We start from the raw sequence: 20,267 nt of genomic DNA, 5'->3' as shown, positions 1-20,267 counted from the left end.
TATCTTTAGAATCAAAATGTTACTCCAGGTGTATAAAAAATTAACTACATCCCACAAAGTCGGAGTGAATTTACTCAAAACACAGTTTCTCAGGGTCAGGGTATTTATCCCTGTAAGTCTAAGGAAGACACTGTCAGAGTTGCAACAGTGTTAGGAATCATTCCTCTAGAGCTGTCTCCATTTACGTCCACTGAATCATAACCAAGAAAGATCTGACAGTCAAAGCAAATACCATCCTCAAGGACAAACACGGAGTGTCCGAGCTGCCGTGGCTGTTACCTGCGTCAGCACTCCCGACTGGATCTGCAGTGGCTGCGCGGCTGGCGCCTGGGGTACAATCGGCACGGCGTTATCCATCCTCACAGGGAATCCAGAGTGTTTTGTTGTTGCTTGTAGTCCAGCTGCAGGAAACACCACCACAGTTAAAGTGCTGTGCGAGGTCTGCGCCTTGTTTGGGGCTTTCTTGTTTTTAGCTTTTCTGTTCAAATAATCCACCACCCAGGTTAGTACTAGACACGTAAGACAAAGGAGTTTCATAGAAGTCTAGAGGGCTAAGAAAAGGGAGACTGGTTTGGCTCTTTCAGGTTAAATTCATGGGCAGATGTTTGATACAAAAAGGGATGGTTTAAGGGAATTAAAGAAATTTTTTTTTTGTCCTACAACACTTAAAACTAACACCCATCCCATTCCCATTAACAGCACACGCAAAAGCAAACAAACAAAAAATCTACACTTATTAGGCTACATTCACCTTTTAATCCATTCGGGGGAAAAATCTGGATTTTTTACATGTAATCTATTAAAAGTGAGGACTTAAAATTGTAACTTTTGGTTAGTTATGACTCTAAGTTAAGAAAAAAATTATCATTATTTATCATCTAAGTTACCCTTTGAGAATATTTTAAGATGTTTTACCCTACTCCTCAAAAAATTCACAAATTGGTTATACATTCGATCTTTAGTATATGAACTGAAAAAATTATAACTCGGGATAAAAATATTTGAAAAGTAGATATTTGCGTTTACAGAAACACTTTTTTTCTACTTATTTTAGGAATCTGCCTTTGCCTTTGACAGCTTTCTAATAAGGCTCTTTTACAACTAATGCATAGCTAAGAAAATCAATAATTTTTGTTGCCTTGCTTTGGGCACAAATGCTGAATGAATGTTTCCTCCAAATGGGAATTTCTTATTCTGGGGAAAAAAGGGGCTCAGGACAGTTCTCCCTTTAGCCAAGAGTTGAAAAGAGAGACTTCAAAGCTTTCTTTTAAACCTGCCCTATCAAAACTGTCAATGTGGAGAATTTAAGTTTCTATTATCTACCAACAGAAGTTTCTCTAATTCACTAATGCCTGCGTTTGGTGAAGTGGGAACACAAATATATTATTTAATTAATTAAATAATATAATATTAATATTATATTATATTATATTATTATATTAATATTATATATAATATTAATATAATAATATAATATTAAATATTATTTAATTAATTAAAACATATTATTTTAATTAGAATACTTCTTCAGTGACACCTTCTAAGCTACCAACGACTAACTTCTCTTAATATTACTATAGAGACACCAAATAAGCATAACTCCTAAACTCTAATACTGTGGTTTTCAGCAAGTCTTACAATTTTCCATTTCAGTGATTTACAAGTATTTTAGCAGTAAGATGTCACACTGGAAAACACAATCCACAAATACACAAAGTAAGAGAGACTAGTAAGATCAGAAATAAAACACCAGAATAATACCTTTTTTAAAAAGTGCTACTTATATAAAAATAAAAGGTAACAAATCCAGATATCCAGATTAGAAAAAAAATCTGCCAGCTGTTCTTCATAAGGCAATGCTATCTAGTAAGACAGCTAAGCAACATCAAAATTCTTGTCTAAATTCCCAGGACATATGGCCAACATTACTGTGATAGCGTCCTAGAAATGGGCAGGAACAAAGGGCAAAGGGAGGCAAAATTTAGGAAGAATTGTTCATGACATTCACCTTTAAGTTTCAGGATAATGAAGTAAAAGGGACAAAATTACAAAATAATAGTCATCATTGAACAAAATGTGTACCTAATTTTGGTCAACTGGAATAGTACAGAAAGTAATATTTGGAGTACTAACCTAAAAATGCAACTAAATAACCATCAGATTGCTTTCATAATTTAGGTTAAACCACAGCAGTTAAGCTAGTTTCAAACTTGCTTCTTCAGAAAACTACAAGTGAAAACCAAGAATTAATAAAAGGCAACGCTTTTGGAAGGTTCTCCCTGAACTCTGAACTAAGAAATTACTCAAGTTTTGGTTTTTGTTTTGTTTTGTTTTTGTTGAATACAACCCATTAAATAAAAAACCATGGAAGTATGGAAAGAACTATTTAATTGATGAGGGTCAATTTTCCTCTAAGTATAGTATTTTGCAAAAAAGCAGACAGTGAAAGAAAAAAAGACAACCTGGAATACAGGACTGCTAGGAAAAAACCAACATATGGCTGGGCCGGCAAACCACCTGACAACCTTTACAGCTGAGTTTAAATGCTAAGAGGAGGTACAGCATATTTCAAAACCCCACTGCCTAGGTTCAAGTCCCAATTTTACCACTAGCTAGTTATTAAGACTTTGGGCAGATGAAAGAATCAGGTTCAATTTTCTCATCTTTAACGGGACATATTGACATTAGGCATAATGACATTACCTACTTTCTAGGATTGTTTGCTGAGGATGAATTAATACAAGTACAAATAGAACATTATCTGGCATGTAGTAATACTTATCAGCTATTTTCATCCTTATTACCTTAAGTTAAAAACTCCCTTTTGTTTGGAAATTTTGTAATTTGCTCTAGCTCCTCAGGTTATTCGGACTTCCTAAATAGAAAAAAATTTCCAAAACTTATACTTACCTAGTTATAGCAAAAGGAGTTACACCACTTTCCCCCTCTATATCGAGTCTACATTTTTTTTTATTCAGGGAATCAAAAAGTTCTGCCTCGTCTCATAAATACCATCTGAGAAGCAGCAGAAGACTTCAGAGGCTCACATCTGAAAACTGTTCCTGTGAGACTCACTTTGGAAAAGGTGAAGGGGAGGAGGGTGGCTAGTTTGCTAATTTCAGTAGAAGAATCACTCAACATATGACAACCCAAAGTATAGAATTTACTATCATGTAGTATACCAGAAAATTATTTGGAAGTTAGGCTAAATTTGCATTTACGGGTTTGGAATCTGCTCCTCCGCTCTCCCTGGTTTACATCGCTATCGCTCTCCTGTCCTCCCGGTAATCTCTCAGTCTCCCCTAGCCCCTCTTTTCCTTCTGCTTGCTCCGACTCTGTCAGAAACCAAACAAACAAGAGAGTCACAGTCAATAAGTAACTAAAGTTAAAAGATAAAAATGCTACCTGCTTCTACTATGACAAGACTGAATCCTGGTTTATTACCACAGAGTACAGTCAATGACTTTCTGTTGGGAAAGTCAAGTGTGCTATCAGAAAATATCCTTAAATAATTTAACCTTTTAACTGGCTCACCATATCAATAAACACATTTCCCATATTTCAGAAAAAAAGGAACTGGATGGAATGAATTACAGAACAACAATGAAAAAAATGAGGAAGGATGGGAATGTGAAATTTTAAATCTTATTGCAATGCATGGGGTCAGAGCCTCTTTCTTCAGCTATTCTGTTCCTCTGTTTATAGGAGGAAGAGTATGATTCATAAGCTGAAGTAGATAATCTAAATGTACTCTCCACAAGTATCTCAGCTTGTAGAATTTTTCAGTTCAATAAATAATAATCTTTATTTCTGAATGTAATTCATGAGGTTATATATTCTTAGGCATAATTTTTACATTTTAGGATAAAATTACCTTTTATTTGAAATATTAATTTTATTTAATAATGGAATGATAAAGGAAGTAAGATTCGATATAGAATTTCTGTTTACAACAAATTTCTTCAAGCTTAGTATTTCTGCATATTGAGAGAAACATACTTAAACAAGATATAGGACAGTGGCACAAGGTCTCAGTGGGCAAGAAATTGTTATCACAGCAGTTCAAATACGAAAAGTTAATTGAACTCCCATAATGTGTCAGACAGTATCAAAATTAAATAAATAACCAATGTAAAAAGGGTAAATCTTCATATTCAGAAACAGAGTTTAAACTTGTCAGAGATCAAAACTGAACAACTAGATACCTACTAAGGAACTGCGTCAAGCAAGATCTGGGGGTCTGATATGATACTATTCGATACAGGAGTTTCCCCACTTACTCTGAAAAGCAGGTGGACATACTATAAATGTTTGTTGGAACGGATCTGTCTGAGTGCAAATTTGGGTGGTTCCAGGCTGCAAGGACACGCCCTGCTGGGCAACTCCAGGAACTGGTGCTGCAGAGGATGGATACAAAGCCGACTGGTAGTTTAGCAATGAGACATCTGAATTAGCCAGGGAAAGAGTAGCAGCTGCTGCAGTAGAACTGGAAGCTAGAACACTGGCCTAAAAACAAAAGGATAATAGTTGTATATGGACATAAAGCAGAAATAACAGTATTTTTACACATGTAGAATCTAGCCAGAAAAACTTAAAGTTTTAAAATGTAGTAGTAACTGTCCCTGAAATAACTCTCTGCTTAGGAAATTTTCCCAGTCTCTAAATTTAAGGCATACTATAAGGTTGAATAAGAAAACACAGAATCAAACACAGTCCTGTACTAAGGACAGCCTCAGATAAACCCTTATCTCTTCTCTCTGTACAAAAAGTTGCTGGATGTGAGATACCACCAAATCGCACTTTAAAAGAAATTAGGAAGCTCACATCTTCAGTAACAAATATAAATATCACTGTTTGGCAAACAAATGCAAAATTACTCTTAAAGTTAACTATTGGAAACCCCAAACTGAACTCCTAGAAACTCTGAGCAAACTGGCGGTTGCCAGGGACAGGGCAGCAGGTGGGAGAGAAAGTGAGTGGAGGAAATCAAAGGCAAACTGTAAACTTGCAGTTACAAGATGAAGGAGTTCTGAGGATCTAATGTACAGTAGAGAAAAAAATTATTGGAAATACCCTTCAACACACTGTAATGAGAAATATAAAATCTTTCTAACAGAGAAAGTCAGTGGCTAAAATCAGTACAACTAACAGCAGTAAGTAGTACAACAGCTATGGTCCACTTATGAAACTAGGAGAAAACTATAAGAATGTGAATTAGGCCTTTGTATTTAGTTTTTGGCGACACATTACTGGTAAGTGTCATGTCCACCTGGTTTTCCATCACTTTCGCCATGCAGGAAATTCGTTCAGAAATAACAAGATCACCAAAGCAAAGACTGGTTTCTTTATCTCGACCTGTACTCTTAACTAGTTCCTATCCCTATTAGGTTCGAATTTCCAAAATCATTTACTGAATACCTGATTGTGCACTGTATTAAGCTGGTTGCTGAAGCTCATGGTTAGATTTGTGCTTGTATTTGGGGCAACGTGAGTAGTGAAGGGACTCTTGATCTGACTCACTGTATCATACATGTGAACCCTCCGCTTGCAGATCTCCATGTTCTGAAAACAGGACTTAACACTGAAAAGAAAGATTAAAGATTCAGTAAAATGTATGCTAAGATTTAAAAAGATAACAAAAACTCAAGATGAATACGGATCAAAATTTTAACCCAACTTATATTTAGATAAAATGAATCAAGAGTTTTTATAACTGTAAAGAGAAAAAACAGACATCTTATTTTTAATCTCATGATTTTTCAATGAGAAAGGAAAGCATCAGTGAGCCACATATGCAAGTACTAAGGTCGCTGCTCATGATCGCTCTGTTTAACTGTAAGATGGTAACAACACAGGACCACATCATGGTAAGTGCCCCAGACCATACTCACTGATTGCTATGTGGAAAATCCAGAAGGTGGGTCATTGTCACAAACTGATGGTTAAGAGTTTTCAGAGGAGTAATTCTCTTATCTGCATCAATTGTTAGCATTTTTTTTAACAGATCAATATATTCTCTTCGATCCGCCTTCTCTGCCAACATATCTGTTCCCTCCAAGTCTGTGGACATATTTACCTTACGGGAAAAATTTAGAAATATCACACTTCATCATTTAACCTTTAATGTTGATACTAAGCATATGCATAATACATAGATAGATAGATCGATAAATAGATATAGATCTCAAGAGAAAAACCTGAGGAAATTCATTTTATTACAGAAAAATATTTTAACAAGTGAAAACTCTTCTTACACTAAATAAAATCTTCAGTTTGATAGAGTGTGTTGGTAGAATAAAGCTGAATGAATCTTTTCATTCAAAATTTGGACAAACAAATGAAAGCAATTATTATTACTTAAAAATTCCTATTGTTGAAAAGATTAAATGACATAATAAATATGAAGTGTTTAAACAGAATTTGGAACACAATATGCACTCAACTAATGTTAGCTCTTATGTATTTTTTTTAGCAGAGAAAATGGACAGTAAAGAAATCTTCAAAAACAGTATTTCAAAATACTGACAGGCAAAGAGATCAGTTAAGCAAAAGCAAGGGAGAACATGTAATTCCAAAAGTATCTTGGTTAGGACTCAAATGTTCTTTTAATACATGGCAGAATATTAATGAACTTCTATCTCTAAAAAATGAAAATGTACTAGAAGATAACAGATCGAATCTATCTTTAATATAATTAATCAATGGAAGTGTGTCTCTGAGATACGGAAATATCTGGCTTCCTGAAACTTTCTATACTCACCTGAGCCATGTCATCTAAACAATTAAAAATGTACTTTCGAGCTTCTTTTGATTTGATTCCAGTCTCCAATTCATGTTCTTCTGGTGTCTATAAAATACAGATTAAAAAAAAAATTCCATCTGTACGTTATTTTCACATTTTGTTCAAATTAAAGTCAAAATACAAAGAAACAGGTGTCATCACCTTGCCAATCAGAGATGGCAAACATGAAAGTAATTTACAGCCAGAAAATCTTCTAGCATATGAATGGGACCTGGATATCTGACTACTCTTTTAATACTGCTAAATTAAATGTGGAAACAATGATGTAGCACAGTTCCTCAAGGATGTCATGTAAGAGGGTCATTACCATATTTCTCTTAAAGCTACTTTCAAAGGAAATGATATTTCAAATCCTAACTATTAAACAGGTTCAGGGACAGAGATTTACAAAGTTACTCAAATTAGTTTGAGATCTCAAGTTAAAGGAGTAGATTCACAAGTAAAAAGCAGGCATTTATTTCATGAAAATATATAAGGCCTTAACATGGTGAGTTTGAAAATTATGCTGTTTTCTCATATTTACTCAGAATTCTCTAAAAAACAGTCAAAGCTAAGTTATTCTCGTTCTTCCTGTGATTTAATGGTGAACACTGTTTTCCATACCCTCTTCTCAGCTGCTGGTTCAAATATACAAAACAACCTTAGACAACTGAATGGTGTTTAGTTTATTTATTTATTTTTTTTTAAGCTAAGGATCAGGTCAAATGGGTACAATGAGATAATTTTTTTAAGTACTTCCTGCAAACATACATTGCCACGACCACCATCCCCTTTCCCACCTCCACCTCAAGAACTTAGTAACTAAAAAGCTGGGAGTAAGGAGTGCAGGAATGGGTAGCATAGTAGGGGAGACAGACCTTAAGCCTCCACAGCGGATACCCCAAATTAGGATCTCTGTTGAAAAACCTCGTTGTTTTTGTCCCAGCACTGAGAAGATATTCAGCAGGCAGGCCTTGTGTTTGTGAAATGTAACGAATCTGAAACATCAGAACCATTAAGACATTGATTTGGAGTGGAAAGAGAAAATATTAAAAACTTCCACACTAAGACATTATTAGCTCTAGTCAAATCAATACAAATAAAACGTATCTGTAAATACATATATATGCAAACCCACTCACAGGTGATTCCCAAATATTTATTCAGTTATTTCTGAGAAAAACTCAGTTTTGAAAATTTTGTGTATAAACACTTTCACTTTTCTGTAGACCTCTGATACAAAGTTCAGAAAACTTTAGGTGATTTTTAGGACAGAACAGAATAATTTCCGACAAACTATCTCATGGATCACAAGGGTTTTTCCATTTCATTTGTTGATGTATTATCAAATTAAAAAGATCAGGAAAACATTTGTATAAGCTTCTTTCTTCCTTGGTTACTCTTGTTCCCTACTCTAAATTGCCATAGAGCTTCTCTCTCATACCATAAAATTAAATACTAATTTAGTTTCTCTATCCCTACATCACTAGGGGGCAGGCAGTGTGTTCATTCAATCAACATTTACTAAGTACCCACTATGAACTAACCTACCAGCTCTCAAAGTCTGGTCTGGGGAGCCTTGGGGGTCCCCAAGATCCTTTCAGGGAGTCCACAAACCAAAACTATTTAAAAAGTAATACTCAGAAATTATCTGCCTTTTTCATTTCCTTGTGGGGATACAATAGAGATTTCCAGAGAGGATGTGTGATGAGGTCATTGCTCTGATGGCTAATAAAATATGTGCTTGCATATAGTTGTGTTTAAAAAATTTTCCAGTTTTATTGTTCAACAATTTATTTGCTTCCACAATTCCAAAGACCCAAGAAAGCAACAGAAGAGGTGATTTGCTTTTCTCTCCACTACTGAGAGTGATACAAGAGGTAATTTTTTTGTAACCACCTTTTCCATATTTGAATGGCTGTATTTAAGATAAAATTAGAGAAACTTATAAGCCAGGAAATAAATCTTACTTCCCATCTCTCCCCCTAAAAACTTTCTTTTGAGTTATTTTTTATTTTATTATTTTTAAAAAGATTTTATTTATTTATTTATTTATTTATTTTTTTGGAGAGGGAGAGTATGTGTTTAAGCCAGAGTAGGGGTAGAGACAGAATCTCAAGCAGATGCCATGCTAAATGTGGATCCTGAAGTAGGGCTCTATTTCATGACCCCTAGATGACGACCTGAGCCAAAAATCAGGAGTCCCATGCTTAACCAACAGCTACCCAGGTACACCCAGTTTAACTTCTAATGCAGTATATACTAACAGATATAATGTATACAGACACACTTCTTTGGGATCCTCACCAATTTTTTAACAGTGTAAAGCAGAGGTTAGCAAACTATGGCCTGTAGGCCACATCTAGCCTGCTTTCATGAGACAATTTCAGGTAACACCAGAATATCACTCTTGAATCTGTGAGAGCTACATAATGGAAGCCAATATAGTATTAACAAAATAGAAAAAAAAAATTTTTAATGCAGATAAGAACATTTTTTTAAAAAGATTTTATTTTTATTTATTTATTTGACAGACAGAGATCATAAGTAGGCAGAGAGGCAGGCAGAGAGAGAGAGAGGGAAAAAGGCTCCCTGCTGAGCCTGATACAGGGCTTGATCCCAGGATCCTGGGATCATGACCTGAGCTAAAGGCAGAGGCTTAGCCCACTGAGCCACCCAGGTCCCCCTATATAAGAATATTTTAAATATGAACTTCTTTTACATATAAAAATGGTGAAATATTTTTTAAAATCCAAAATAAAATTTGTGCAATAAAATACCACTCAGACATTTAAAACAATAGAAGAAGGGCAACTGGGTGGCTCAGACAGTTAGGCATCAGACTCTTGATTTTGGCTAAGGTCATGATCTCAGGGTCTTGAGATCGAGTCCTAGGTCAGGACTAGATGCACTAGGCATAGATCCTGCTGAAGATTCTCTCTTCCTGTCCCTCTGCCCCTCCCCACCCTGCTTACTCACATGTGCATGCTCACACTCTCAAAATAAGTAAAATAAATAAATGACAGAAGTTTAATTCTTGACACATAAAGATATTTCACAGTATACCAAGTAGAAAAACAAGATTACAAATTAAATAATCTCACTTAAAAAAAAATTACATTTCACTGATTCTAAGAGGCATATTTTTTCACACTAACATCTTTGAAATCAAGATATGTCTCACAACTGATAACTGTCATGGTTTAACTGACAGCATTCTTTCTTACAGGTACAAAAAAATGGTGTATCTTTCAGTCAGTAGTGTCTTAAATATGACCAAATACAGTATATATGCTCCTCTATATCCCTAAGTTTATCATGTGGAATAGAACTATATATAGCACATATATTCATTCATTCTTTTAGGAAGTACTTATTGAGCGAGGCACTGGTGATTTTAAAAATAGATATGGTTCCTGCTCTCATAAACCCTGCAGTCAAGTGAGGGAGACAGAAACTGAATATTCAAACTGAATTCGCATTCTGAAAAAAAGAAACAAGCTTCTATAAAAATGCATAGCAAAGGAACCCAAGCTAGACTGGGGACTGGTAAGGAAAAGCTCCTTGAGAAAGTAATGCTTGAGCTAATAAATGAGTAGGCACTGACTAGATGAAATGAATGGGTGGTACAAAAGCATTCCAGACTATGAGAAAAGTATGTACAAGGGGCCTTTGCTGGAAGGATGCATATTCTTAACCAGTGCTAAAATGATGCCAATAGTGTTAGAGCACTTTTCGAAAAGCAAGAAGAAATGGTATAAGATCAAAGAGAGGGAGAGAGAAAGGGGAAGGACAACCTATGTAGGGGCTCAGAGGCCATATTAAGAATTTAGCCTTCATTCCAAAAGTATTTTAAAAACCACTGAAGAATAAGGAAGTAGCATGATCAATTTGTGTTTTGTAGAAATCCTGTAAAAAAACTGGAGATCTATGTATATAATTGGAGATTATGTATATAATTTATATATTATGTAGAAAAGTATTACTTAATTATTTACTTAGTGCCTGTTTCCCATCACCAAACTACAGCCTCCATGAGGGCAAGTATAATGTTTTATGCAGCACTATATCCCCACTGTCTAAGGTAAGTACTCAATAAGTACATGATGAAAATTAACAAATTATATACATAAATAAATACAAAATATGCCAAATCATAAAGGGTCACCTCTGAAGGTTGAAACTACTAAAGGTTAAAAGTTTTATCTCTTGGTTTACTGCATCTTTTCTAATTTTTCTATAATGATGCACTTTAAGAATTAAAACATTTAAAAATTTTAATATTACAGAATGGGTTTCACTGTGAAAGTAGAATGGGAAGCTATCATCCAGATACTGCTTTTCACATAGCTTACAACAGCAAAAACAAAAGTCCTGCATTTATGCAAACAAAGCATTATTGTCATTTGTTATATTAAACAAAATGTTTTCAACAAATCTGAAGCTATTAACTAATATTTCAAGAATCACAAATATCTGCTATAAAATCTGCTGTAGTATTCATGAAAAACCTTTAGCTGATATACTGAATTATTTTCCCCCTAAAATCTGGAACAAGACAAGGATTTCTGCTCTTATACTTCTATTCAACACTGTTACTACTGCTTTAATACAAAGCAATTAGGCAAGAAAAAAAAGGAATTCAAACTGGAAAGGAAGATGTAAAACCATTTTTATTTGTAGATGACTTGATTTTATAGTTAGAAAATTATAAGGGTTCCATTAAAACAATGAGAACTAGAGCTCTATCAGAAAGCTACTTGAGGGGGGCGCCTGGGTGGCTCAGTTGGTTAAGCAACTGCCTTTGGCTCAAGTCATGATCCCAGAGTCTCAGCATCGAGGGTCACATTGGGCTCCCTACTCAGCGAAGTGTCTGCTTCTCCCTCTGACCCTCTCCCTTCTCATTCTCTCTCTCTGCTCTCAAATTTAAAAAGAAGAAGAAGGAGGAGGAGGAGAAAAAAAACTACTAGAGGGGCACCAGGATGGCTAGTCAGTAGAGTATGCAACTCTTTATCATGAGTTCAAGTCCAATGAATTCAACCCCCACACTGGGAATACAGATCACTTAATGAAAATAATAAAGTAAAAGAACCTTAAAAAAAAAAAAAAAGGAAGAAAACTACTAGAAAAAGAGTTCAACAAGTTTGAAGAATAAAAGATCAATTACAAAACTCACTGTATTTCTATACATTAGCAATGAATAACCTGAAAATAAAGAAAACAATTCCATTTACCACCACATAAAAAAAAATAGAATACTTAGAAATAAATTTAATAAGAGAGATGTAAAACTTGTACTCTGAATATTACAAAATGTTGCTAAAGAAAACCTAAAAAATCTGGTCACATTTATGGGATCAGAAGACAATATTGTGGGGCACCTGGGTGGCTCAGTGGGTTAAGCTGCTGCCTTCGGCTCAGGTCATGATCTCAGGGTCCTGGGATCGAGTCCCACATCGGGTTCTCTGCTCAGCAGGGAGCCTGCTTCCCTCTCTCTCTCTCTCTGCCTGCCTCTCTGTCTACTGTGATCTCTCTCTGTCAAATAAATAAATAAAATCTTTAAAAAAAAAAAAAAAAAGAAGACAATATTGTTAAGATGGTGATACCTCCCAGAGATTTAATGGACTCTACTTTTTAAACAAAACAACCAATAATTATTTTGTAGAAATTAAAAAAAAAAAAACCTAAAATTCACATGGAATCTCAAGGTCTCTTGAATAGCCAAAACAATATTGAAAAAGAAAAAAGTTAGGGGCGCCTGGGTGGCTCAGTGGGTTAAACCTCTGCCTTCTGCTCAGGCCATGATCTCAGGGTCCTGGGATTGAGCCCCTCATCGGGCTCTCTGCTCAGCAGGGAGCCTGCTTTCCCCCTCTCTCTCTGCCTGCCTATCTACCTACTTGGGATCTCTCTCTCTCTCTCTCTCTGTCAAATAAATAAAAAAAATAGAAAAGAAAAAGTTAGAAAACTCACACTTCCTAGTTTCAAAACTGACCACATAACTACAGTAATCCTAACAGTGTAATACTGGATAAACACAGATGTATAGATCAATGGAACAGAACTTAGGAGTCCACAAATAAATCACTGTATTTACGGTCAATTGATCTTTGATAGGGATGCAAAGAGGTAGGGAAAGAACAGTCTTACAGAAAATGGTGTTGGAAAAACTGAATATCCACATACAAAACAATGAAATTGAACCCTTGCTTTATTCTATATAGAAAAATCTACTTAAAATGGCTCAAAGATCTAAAGGTAAGAGATAAAACTATAAAATCTTAGAAGAAAACATAGGAGAAAAGCTTCATGACTTTGGATTTGTTAATAATTTCTCAGATATGATACCAAAAGTACAAGCAACAAAAGGAAAAGCAAACAAATGGGACTCCATCAAAATTAAAAACTTTTGTGCAAACAATGCTATCAACACAGTGAAAAGGCAACCCTAAGGAATGGGAGAGTTTTTGAAAATTATGTATCTGATAAGGGATTAATACCCAGAATATATACAAACTCCTACAACTCAATAATAAACAACCCAATTAAAAAATGGGCAATGGACTTGAGTAGATTTTCTAAAGATTGATTGACTGATTGATTGATTTTTAGGGTGCTGTTGGGGAGAGATTCCTGAGTGCAGTGGGGGGAAGAGGAGAGGGAGAGAAAGAATCTCAAGTAGATTCCTCACTGAGCACAGACCCTGACTTGGGCTTTATCTAATGACCTCAAGATCATGACCTGAGCCAAAATCAAAAGTTGGACGCTCAACTGACTGAGTCACTCATGCACACCTGAATAGATTTCTCTAAAGAAGATAAATAGATATCTAGTAAGCACATAAAATGATGCTCAACATCACTAGTTGTTAGAGAAATGGAAATCAAAATCACAATGAGATTATCACTTCACATGCATAAGGATGGCTGCTATTTTTTTTTAAAAGAAAGAAAAGAACTAGTGTTGGCAAGGATATAGAGAAATTGAACTCTTGTGTACTGTTGGTAGGAATGTAAAATGGTGTGACCACTGTGAAAAAGTTTGTTTAAACATAAAATTACCATATGACCCAACAATTCTATTTCTAGTTATATAGCCCCAAAAATTGAAAACAGGAACTTAAACACTTATATGTCAATGTTCATAGCACCATTTTTCACAACAGCCAAAAGATGGTAACTCAATGTCCATCAACACATGAATGGACAAACAAAATGTGGTATGCATATATACAATGCAACATTATTCAGCCATAAAAAGTAATGACGTTCTGATAACAGGCTACAGCATGGATGAAAAACATGTTAAGTAAAAGAAGTCCATCTCAGAAAACCACCCATGGTATGTGATAAATATGATCAACTACATTAGGCAACTCTATAGAAACAGAAAGTAGATTAGTGGTTGCCACGGGGTGGGGGACGCAGAGGTTCAGGGGAAAGGGCATTGACAACTAATTAGGTATAGGGTTCCATTACAGAGGGATGAAAATGTTCTAAAACTGACCATAGTTATGGTTTACAGCCCTGTGAATGTGCTAAAAATCAGGGAGTTGTACACTTTAAATGGCTGAACTACATGGTATATGAATTGTATCTCAATACAAGTTGTTTTAAACAAACTTAACTATAAGAATAGAAATCCTGCAACAGAAATCTTTTTGTATAACCAGAGATGCACCAAGATAACCCATCCCCATCCTGCTCTACAACAGCAGTACCCTATTTATTCAGCATGGGAAAAACGACTTCCTCCTACCACCCACAGTTTCACATCTATGCACTAGGCAAAAATTCTCTCAAAACTATCAGATCATTTCTTTATTTAAAAAAAAAAAAAAAAAAAAACCAGTTGTATCTTAACTTCTAAACCTAATTTCATTTGGCTCTATTTCCTAGGAAAATTAACAGTACCAATCTGTTTACAAAGGTTGAAGGTTGGCCTAGGAATGGCACTTGGGGGGCTGTAACTGCTCAGAACAAGGTTTCTTAATTGGGAATCATGAATCCCCTAAATTTGAACTCAAAATACTGTACATAAATTTTTCTAAGAATATCCATACACCTTATCTTTCATCAGATTCTCATAAGGGTCTAAGACCCAAAAAGGAGAATCAATGGCTTAGTTCAACCAACTGTGTTTTTGCATCATTTATCTCCCTCACACTTTGTCATTGTAAAACAAGAAAGCTGGCTTCTCTCTCATACAGCAGAATTATTACAAAGCTCAAAGTAACCAGTTACTTATCACATGAGCAACTCATTTTTTGTTTCAATCAAAGACATGCCCAAAGAGTCAAATTTTTAGAAGGTGGCTCTGAAATGAATCAAGGAATCAAAAATTCTAAGTTGAATAGGAAAAAATACTGTTTTACTCTTTTTTCCTATTAATAATTCCAGAGAACCATTTACTTCTTTAAAAACAAAAAATAATAATCCTCATGTACCTACTATGTGTCAGACATAATGTCAGGAGCTGAGGACACACGAGTGGAATCAGTCTACGCCCTTAAAGAGCTTACAGCATAGTAATTAAAACCTTTTTTTTTTTAAAGAACAAGAAATAAGAATTCATGGCATAATACATATGATACATCCACGGCAAATAATACAATTATACATAGTACAGTAATACATCCATGGCAAAACCTTTTCCCTTAGGACGAGCTCCTTGGGAAACTCGGACATCTTGTAAAGCTTCTGTTTTGAGACACAGATCATCTTCTAAACAATACTTTTCAATTCATATGATTTCCCTCCTAAATCCTATTTTACAGAAACCCAGTATACATTACAGCTTTCGGGGCCAAATGTGTTTCAGTATGTAGAGAGTACTTATTTCAGCATATGTCATGTATAAAAGGAAGTAACAGCTCTGAATGAGACAAAGTTCACTCTTAAAATTCCAATTCCTCATCCTTCTTTATTTTCCTATCTTAAAAACTCACAAGACACACTTGTTAACCACAACCAGTCTTAATAAATCATGACAGATCCGGAAAAGTACCAATCTAAGGTAATATGAAATAAAAAACTTAAAATTCTGAATTGCAAACATAATACCAGACTCAGAAACAGGTAGAGAAAATTCTAGTCTTCAAAAAAAATCCTTTCTAATTGGACTACTCTTTCCCTAATATCTAAATACTTCACTAGTAAGTACTTCCTCTAGAATCTATTTCACTAGTAAATACTTGCATTCTATTTCCATCCAAATATATACTCTTACCTGATCATATTCTGAAGCACCAGGATAAAGAGGCCATCCCAGGAACAGCTCAGCTATCACACAGCCCAATGACCACATATCAATAGCTTCACAAAACGGTAATCCAAGAATAATTTCAGGGGCTCTAGCAAAAACAAAAGAAGCAAATTAAAAAACAAACATTATTTGGGGAAATTAACTATGTCGACTAAGCTCTGTTTTAGTACCAGCTTAAGGTACATATTGATTTAAAGAAACTGAAAACTATCTTTGATATAAAAATCCATCATTTGAAACTTCTGGGGCCAGATGTGTTATGGAATTGAATGTTTTTTTGAATTTCAGAAAGGTATCACCATACACAAAACTACATATTGCATAGTAATCCCAATGGAGTTTAGGAAAGCACCCCAAAATCAAACACATTAGTATTTCCACAATGAAACAATTGAACAGTCATACTAAGTTGGCTAAATAAAGACTTAAATCACCTTACATTAGTTCAAGACAGTTTGCCAATAAATGAGCTTATGCCAAACTTAAAGTTTTTTAATTTTGAAATCACAGATAAGGGATCACAAATTTGTTCTTTTTATTCTTAGCACCTTTTTAATTATAGAAAAAAAATTAAGTGACCTGATCAATAAATATCCCTTGGTAACAGAAATGCCTTCTGTAGAGATATCATGGTTGAAAGCACTACAGAAATATTCACTTCCATTAATGCTCAAAGTGAGAAACCAAACCCTATGGAGCCTTGAAGAGAAGACTAAGATAAACTAAAAGCTTTATATATATATGAACATATCTAAGATAAAATCATTACCCACTTGGGTGCCTGGGTGGCTCAGTGGTTTAAGCCTCTGCCTTTGGCTCTGGTTATGATCCCAGGGTCCTGGGATCGAGTCCCACATTGGGCTCTCTGCTCAGCGGGGAGCCTGCTTCTTCCCCTCTCTCTCTGTCTCTCTGCCTACTTGTGATCTCCCTCTCTGTCAAATAAATAAATAAAATCTTTAAAAAAATCATTACCCATTTATAGAGGAAACTGAGGCAAACAGAGTAAGTAATCTGCCCAAAATTACAGTTAATAAGTGGAAGGGCTAGGATTTGAACCCTGGCAATCTGGGCCCAGAGTTGTATTGTACTGTCTCCAAAAAAGTAAAAGTTGTATATATCCACCTATATAAATCTATTTGGCATGATAGTATACATGGCATTTTTTTTTAAGATTTTATTTATTTATTTGAGAGAAGACAGTGAGAGAGAACATGAGAGGCGAGAAGGTCAGAGGGAGAAGCAGACTCCCCATGAAGCTGGGAGCCCGATGTGGGACTCAATCCCGGGACACTGGGACCATGACCTGAGCCGAAGGCAGTTGCTTAACCCACTGAGCCACCCAGGCGCCCTACATGGCATTTTTTAAACCATGACTAAAATTATGAGATAAATGGGTTTAAAGGGGGGATGCTAATAACAGGTTATTACTAATATCAATAATAATAAAAGATGACACTCATATAGCACTTACTCTGTGCCACTCACTGTTCTAAGTTCTTTACAAATGTGGTCACTTACTCCTTACAACAATCCGATGAAAATAGATACTATTACTGTTAAGTCACCATTCTTTTTTTTTTTTTTTTTTTTTTTTTTTTTTTTTTTTTTTTTTTAAGTAGATTCCATGCCCTGCATGGAGCCCAGCATGGGGCTTGAACTCACAACCCTGAGATCAAGAGTCAGATGCTTAACCAAATGAGCCACCCAGGTGCTCCAAGTCATCAATTCTAAGGTGCATTTTTTTTTTCATATTTTAACATCTCTAAAATCAAGAAAATACTTGCAAATGATGAGTATTTTAGCTTAATGGCAGTGCATTTACCTTATTGGTATATAAATGTTTCAACCTCTAATCAATGGTATCTTAGATGCTACGTAATAAAGGATCCTCCATTTTACAGATGAAGAAACTGGGCACTGAGAAGTTAAGTAACTCACCCAAGGCCACACAATTACTAACTGATGGAGCACAGGCAATCTGAATCTAAGAGCTGAGCTCGTAAACATTTTATCATCATCTCCAGACAATTTCCTTCCTTCTTACAAGTCACAGAATTAGAATCTGTAAGGAAGGGCACACCAAATCCAGACCCCTTGGCAGATCTGTCTCCACAAGGAGCCCTTTAACAGACTGTGTCCCCTCATGGAGTGCCTAGATTTCTCCAACTTTTACATATTATGTGCACGCTGCTGCTCTGGGGCAGAGAGGACTGAGCAGGGGCTGTATAAAGGGTATTTCCTTAAATAAGAATATCCTCCCCGAAGTAATTTTCTAAGTAAGTAGCCCTTAGAAAATAAGGTAAATAAGAGGACTTCTCAGGATCCAAAGGCTTTCCTGATCCTAGAACAGGAACAGCGTAAGACTGATCCAGGCCTGCTAAGACTTCGCTATTTGACAGTTATCTGTGGAAAGACTAATATCACCAGTTTTTATACTAATGATGTGAACTGTGGTTTTGTTAGCCAAAGAAACAAACTTCGAAAGGGATATTCCTGTTGCAGGTGGCTAGAGCGACATATTACTGATGAAATTTCAGAGTTTAATTAAATCCCAATCACGGTAGCATATTTTTAAGATGGCACAAGTTTAACAGCATTAATAAACTAGAGCATAAGAGTATCCAGAAACATAAAAGCTTTTCTAAAATTGAAAAGGGGACAAAATTTTTACTTTCAGTGAGCAGAATCATTAATTTCCAAGTTCATGACAGTGCCAAAAATAGCTGGCAGGGAGCACGCAAATGGCTTTGTGCCAAAATAAAAACTGGGCTTAGAACATTCCTAAGCATCAGTTGAAGAGCAGCAGATTGATTTTTGCCATTCCCACTATTCCAGGAAGACATTTTAAAATCCAAAGGTAGGTCATAGGGAGGGGCAGGCCACCCAATAACTTATTTCTTTAGAAAGGTAGCAAAAATATGTGATAACTATTAGGCTTCCAAAGCTTAAAGTTTCAGGGAAATTAAGAAAAACATTAATTCCAGCCCCCAAGCCTCATTAGACAAAAAAATCCCCTAAAGACTGACTGGAATCAGTTTTTCCATTTGGTCTCACTCTGCTTCCGGAGTAACAAAAGCAGCTAAGGATTTCCAGCAAAAACTCACTTAAAACAGTAACTCTACCACATCTACCATACAAAAAGTTAAGTATCAAAGAAAAAAAAAAGAAAGTAAAAATAAAATAAGGTTGCTCAGTCTAGTGAGGGATTTTCACTATCATTAGAAACTAGAAATACTGTCTCACCTAAACTCTAGGAAGCAAAAAGACTGAGGTTCTTTTCTTTTACTGAACAGAACATTTAAAGCAGGCTCACCTCTAAAGACTGAATGTTTTAAACTCTGAATTCAGATTATAATTCTTGGTGCTATCTTCATTACTGTATCATCTTTCCCCTTGCCTTCCATTATCTCTCAGTCCTTCAACATAAACTCTCAACACTAAAATTCTGCTTATACTTCATCTGTTAGGGAGGCTGAGTGAGGTTAATTACTCTTCTAGGTCCCACTCCAGCTCTGACATTCTAACAACTGAACATTTAAAAAGATGACCTATAGAAACACATGGAAGAGAGGGAAAAAACCCAAACTGGCAGTATTCACTTTTGTAGGAAAATGGCATTAACTGTACTTTGGACTTAGTGGGTCTCCTCTTTGAAAATACATCCCATCCTTTAAGAACAAATACTAAGCAGGCTGTAATGACTAAAACCAGGTGGCAGAAATAGCAATTCTTGCCTTTTGATTTTCCAACTTCAAATTTCTTTAAACTAAAAAATCCCTCCAAAGCCATAAAGCATTATTTCACTAGAACATGGAGCAAGTTGTGGTTAGGATCACTTAACAGAACAAATTAAACCCTGCTCATTGTCATGAGCACTCTTGTTTCTTCCTGCCCATCTCAGAGGCATCAAACTTACTTACCAGATCAGAGATATTACATAAAGCCTAACTTCCTGCATCTGTGGCTTAGGTGAAACTGTTTATTTGTCTATGTTAAACTGAAAATATGCTTTCCTTCTCTAGCCCTTGTCCTTCCATATATAACAAATACAGTGATCTCAACTTTAATAAAGCCAGTTAATTTGTTCAGAATGGAAAAGCACTAAGCTTGTAAACATGGCAAACCCTTGTGCCTAAACTCAAGCCCCAAAGACAGCAACTTCTTTGGAAGTAGTCGGCAAACACAATTATAGCGTCCAGGAAATAAAATATATTATTTCCATTGG

The 20,267-nt window shown here is 35.5% G+C and overlaps 1 protein-coding gene across 5 annotated transcripts in view; it reads right to left on the bottom strand.

The window, feature by feature from the left end:
• The window catches only part of HIPK1 (homeodomain interacting protein kinase 1), a 52,378-nt gene that overhangs the window by 15,410 nt on the left and 16,701 nt on the right, over positions 1–20,267 (bottom strand). For all 5 annotated transcript variants that reach the window (XM_059138319.1, XM_059138323.1, XM_059138320.1 and 2 more), the window contains 7 exons: positions 16,007–16,130; positions 7,660–7,779; positions 6,761–6,847; positions 5,892–6,076; positions 5,419–5,581; positions 4,281–4,506; positions 280–401 (listed from right to left, as the gene is read on the bottom strand). In XM_059138319.1, the coding sequence (XP_058994302.1) occupies positions 280–401; positions 4,281–4,506; positions 5,419–5,581; positions 5,892–6,076; positions 6,761–6,847; positions 7,660–7,779; positions 16,007–16,130 (1,027 nt within the window). The remainder of the gene's footprint in view (positions 1–279; positions 402–4,280; positions 4,507–5,418; positions 5,582–5,891; positions 6,077–6,760; positions 6,848–7,659; positions 7,780–16,006; positions 16,131–20,267) is intronic.

The sequence above is a fragment of the Mustela lutreola genome, chromosome 10 (genome assembly GCF_030435805.1).
Source record: "Mustela lutreola isolate mMusLut2 chromosome 10, mMusLut2.pri, whole genome shotgun sequence".
Taxonomy (NCBI): Eukaryota; Metazoa; Chordata; class Mammalia; order Carnivora; family Mustelidae; genus Mustela; species Mustela lutreola.
Note: the sequence above shows the minus strand (reverse complement) of the source record. Positions and strands in the feature narration are given on the sequence as shown.